The 5,000-nt window shown below is 41.5% G+C and overlaps 1 protein-coding gene across 1 annotated transcript in view; it reads right to left on the bottom strand.

Moving 5' to 3' along the window:
- slc11a2 (solute carrier family 11 member 2) overlaps nt 1–5,000 on the bottom strand; it is a 43,240-nt gene that overhangs the window by 11,570 nt on the left and 26,670 nt on the right. The window contains exon 12 of the mRNA XM_058373410.1: nt 4,494–4,613. Within this exon, the coding sequence (XP_058229393.1) occupies nt 4,494–4,613 (120 nt within the window). The remainder of the gene's footprint in view (nt 1–4,493; nt 4,614–5,000) is intronic.

Genomic DNA, 5,000 nt, shown 5'->3' on the forward strand with positions numbered 1-5,000 from the left:
TTCCGGATGGACGGGGCTGACAGATGTAAACAAACCCATGAGGAGTAGATTCATTCAGTTGTGAAAAGTCATTAGGCTGTTGCCAAGTTTCAGTCAAACACAAAACATCAAGTTTACGGTCCATCAGGAGATCTTGCACAAGATGACCCTTGTTCGTAAGTGAGTAGATGTTGAATAGGCCAAAGTTGATATTGGTTTTGTTGAGTTTGACAGTGTCATTAGCTGACCTGGCTAGGCTAGCTAAAACACAGCGGTTAACTTCCCGACCAGTGTTTCTTAAAGGGTGACAAATTGAAGACCAGAAAGATTTTATAGTCTTGGAGTCATCATGGTGAAAACTCCTACGGGACTCACGGTGGATGTATTTCCGACGACAGTGACGGACGATGTCCAAGTGAAATTGTAAAGTCGGTGACAGATCCGACAGGTGGAACCGTAGTTGCAGGAGCTCAAGAGTATTTATCCAATCATATTTCAGCTAGTGGCTGACATCATGTGTTTCCAGGGTGAAAGAAATCTGCCTTAAGGCCTTCAGAAACAGTAATGCAGGCGCCCGGAGCTTAAAATAAGTGGCAATGAAACTGTTCCATTAACCAATCAGATTTGGAGTTGGCGTCACTGGGGGCCATCTAGCAGGCAAACAATTACGTCAGCTATTTCCCGTCCTTTGTTTGGATAATTGGAATAGTCAGAGGCAGCGAACCGCACAAACTAAATAAAATATATATTTTAACTCACAATGGCCGACAGAGGAGAAGAAATTGATTTGGTCACAGACGTCCTTACAAATACATTTTCAAGGCGGACTTTAATAAAATGGACTATTCCTTGTGAGGTGTGAAATACTGTAGACTAATTTCTTTTTCACTTTGCTATTTAACGATTGAATACGTAATAGATAAAACGATTTATCTATTGCCGTGGCGTCATAATGATGGAATAGAGGTGGATTAATAGGTGTGAAACGCACGGCCCACCACTGCAAACAGGTAATCCAACACAGGCACTAAAGGCAGATCTTCAGTAGTGTAGTATGTGTGTGGTATGTGCAGTATGTGTAGTGTAGTATGTGTGTGGTATGTGCAGTATGTGTAGTGTAGTATGTGTGTAGTATGTGTGTGGTATGTGCAGTATGTGTAGTGTAGTATGTGTGTAGTGTAGTATGTGTGTGGTATGTGCAGTATGTGTAGTGTAGTATGTGTGTAGTGTAGTATGTGTGTGGTATGTGCAGTATGTGTAGTGTAGTATGCGTGTAGTGTAGTATGTGTGTGGTATGTGCAGTATGTGTAGTGTAGTATGTGTGTGGTATGTGCAGTATGTGTAGTGTAGTATGTGTGTAGTGTAGTATGTGTGTGGTATGTGCAGTATGTGTAGTGTAGTATGTGTGTAGTGTAGTATGTGTGTGGTATGTGCAGTATGTGTAGTGTAGTATGCGTGTAGTGTAGTATGTGTGTGGTATGTGCAGTATGTGTAGTGTAGTATGTGTGTAGTGTAGTATGTGTGTGGTATGTGCAGTATGTGTAGTGTAGTATGTGTGTAGTGTAGTATGTGTGTGGTATGTGCAGTATGTGTGTAGTGTAGTATGTGTGTAGTGTAGTATGTGTTTGGTATGTGCAGTATGTGTAGTGTAGTATGTGTGTAGTGTAGTATGTGTGTGGTATGTGCAGTATGTGTAGTGTAGTATGTGTGTGGTATGTGCAGTATGTGTAGTGTAGTATGTGTGTAGTGTAGTATGTGTGTGGTATGTGCAGTATGTGTAGTGTAGTATGCGTGTAGTGTAGTATGTGTGTGGTATGTGCAGTATGTGTAGTGTAGTATGTGTGTAGTGTAGTATGTGTGTGGTATGTGCAGTATGTGTAGTGTAGTATGTGTGTAGTGTAGTATGTGTGTGGTATGTGCAGTATGTGTGTAGTGTAGTATGTGTGTAGTGTAGTATGTGTTTGGTATGTGCAGTATGTGTAGTGTAGTATGTGTGTAGTGTAGTATGTGTGTGGTATGTGCAGTATGTGTAGTGTAGTATGTGTGTAGTGTAGTATGTGTGTGGTATGTGCAGTATGTGTAGTGTAGTATGTGTGTGGTATGTGCAGTATGTGTAGTGTAGTATGTGTGTAGTATGTGTGTGGTATGTGCAGTATGTGTAGTGTAGTATGTGTGTAGTGTAGTATGTGTGTGGTATGTGCAGTATGTGTAGTGTAGTATGTGTGTAGTGTAGTATGTGTGTGGTATGTGCAGTATGTGTAGTGTAGTATGCGTGTAGTGTAGTATGTGTGTGGTATGTGCAGTATGTGTAGTGTAGTATGTGTGTAGTGTAGTATGTGTGTGGTATGTGCAGTATGTGTAGTGTAGTATGTGTGTGGTATGTGCAGTATGTGTAGTGTAGTATGTGTGTAGTGTAGTATGTGTGTGGTATGTGCAGTATGTGTAGTGTAGTATGTGTGTGGTATGTGCAGTATGTGTAGTGTAGTATGTGTGTAGTATGTGTGTGGTATGTGCAGTATGTGTAGTGTAGTATGTGTGTAGTGTAGTATGTGTGTGGTATGTGCAGTATGTGTAGTGTAGTATGTGTGTAGTGTAGTATGTGTGTGGTATGTGCAGTATGTGTAGTGTAGTATGTGTGTAGTGTAGTATGTGTGTGGTATGTGCAGTATGTGTAGTGTAGTATGTGTGTAGTGTAGTATGTGTGTGGTATGTGCAGTATGTGTAGTGTAGTATGTGTGTAGTGTAGTATGTGTGTGGTATGTGCAGTATGTGTAGTGTAGTATGTGTGTAGTGTAGTATGTGTGTGGTATGTGCAGTATGTGTAGTGTAGTATGCGTGTAGTGTAGTATGTGTGTGGTATGTGCAGTATGTGTAGTGTAGTATGTGTGTAGTGTAGTATGTGTGTGGTATGTGCAGTATGTGTGTAGTGTAGTATGTGTGTGGTATGTGCAGTATGTGTAGTGTAGTATGTGTGTAGTGTAGTATGTGTGTGGTATGTGCAGTATGTGTAGTGTAGTATGTGTGTAGTGTAGTATGTGTGTGGTATGTGCAGTATGTGTGTAGTGTAGTATGTGTGTAGTGTAGTATGTGTGTGGTATGTGCAGTATGTGTGTAGTGTAGTATGTGTGTAGTGTAGTATGTGTGTGGTATGTGCAGTATGTGTAGTGTAGTATGTGTGTAGTGTAGTATGTGTGTGGTATGTGCAGTATGTGTAGTGTAGTATGTGTGTAGTGTAGTATGTGTGTGGTATGTGCAGTATGTGTAGTGTAGTATGTGTGTAGTGTAGTATGTGTGTGGTATGTGCAGTATGTGTAGTGTAGTATGTGTGTAGTGTAGTATGTGTGTGGTATGTGCAGTATGTGTGTAGTGTAGTATGTGTGTAGTGTAGTATGTGTGTGGTATGTGCAGTATGTGTGTAGTGTAGTATGTGTGTAGTGTAGTATGTGTGTGGTATGTGCAGTATGTGTAGTGTAGTATGTGTGTAGTGTAGTATGTGTGTGGTATGTGCAGTATGTGTAGTGTAGTATGTGTGTAGTGTGTGCATATGTGTGTGTAGTGCATGTACACTACCAGTCAAAAGTTTGGACACACCTTTTAATTCAATGTTTTTTGTTCAGGGATTTATTTTCTACATTCTAGAACAATCCTGGAGATTTCAGAACTATGAAATAACACACATGGACTTCAGTAATCCATATGTAATGACAACAAAAACCAGTCAGTTGTTATTTTAAGACACGAAGGTCAGGTGTTCTGGAATAGTTCTTGTAAGAACAGTATTGTCAAGTGCATTTGCAAAACCCATCAAGCCCCATGATGAAACTGTCTCACATGAAGACCATCCCAGTAAAGCAAGACCAAAACTGACCTCTGCTGCAGAGGAGAAGTTCATTTAGAGTGACCAGCCTCAGAAATCACCAATTAACAGCGCCTCAGATTAGAGGCGTTATGAAGGCTTTACAGAGCATCAGTAGCAGACATATCTCAATATCAACTGTTCAAAGGACATTATTGTGGATTTCGGCCGCCTTCAGCATTGTTTTACAATGTAGAAAGAAATAAACATCAGGAAAGACCATGGGATTAGAAGGTGTCCAAACTTTTCACTGGTAGTGTGTGTGTGTGTGTGGTATGTGTATATGTGTAGTATGTGTGTAGTATGTATATGTGTGTAGTGTGTGTATACGTGTGTGTATATGTGTGTAGTATGTATATGTGTATAGTGTGTTTGTAGTGTGTGTATAGTGTGTGCAGTGTGTGTGTAGTATGTGTATATGTAGTGTGTGTATGTGTGTAGTATGGGTGTGTAGTGTGTGCGTGTAGTGTGTGCAGTGTGTATGTAGTATGTGTAGTATGTGTATATGTAGTGTGTGTATGTGTGTAGTATGGGTGTGTACAGTGTTTAGTGCATGTGTGTTAGTGTGTGTGTGTGTGTCTAGTGTGTGCAAATGTGTGTAGTATGTATGTGTGTGTGTGTAGTGTGTGTGTATAGTGTGTGTAGTGTAATAGCTGACCTCCATGACAAACTGGCCAGAGTACGTCCCCGTCATGGTGGAGCTCTGACCTGCTGCCAGAATCCCCACTGCCCAGATATACAGAGCTGCAGGACCAAAGAAACAGCCCAGGACCACACCCTGAAACACACACACACACACACACTTCATCAGACTGCAGGTCTCTATCAGTCTGTCAGTTGAGTTGTGTGTGTGTGTGTTTTACACATAATCTGCGTTGTGCACATGATCACATGATCAGAATCAAACTTAATATCTTTCTCTTTCTCTCTCTTTCTCTCTCTGTGGAGCTATACACCCCACTCCTGAGCTCCCAGTGTTTGCCAGTTTCCAGTGTGACCACTGCCCTACCCCTAGTCAGAGTCTTGTCACTTGATGGTGCCCACTGATGCTGTGGATGGACCTGTGTGGACAGCCTGTGACCAGGAGACAGCCATGGACAGAGACACTTGGGGACTTTCACACCATCACAGATCTGCCATTTCATCTGTCAGCCCGTGACAGCAA

This window comes from Hemibagrus wyckioides, linkage group LG21 (assembly GCF_019097595.1).
Source record: "Hemibagrus wyckioides isolate EC202008001 linkage group LG21, SWU_Hwy_1.0, whole genome shotgun sequence".
Lineage (NCBI taxonomy): Eukaryota > Metazoa > Chordata > Actinopteri > Siluriformes > Bagridae > Hemibagrus > Hemibagrus wyckioides.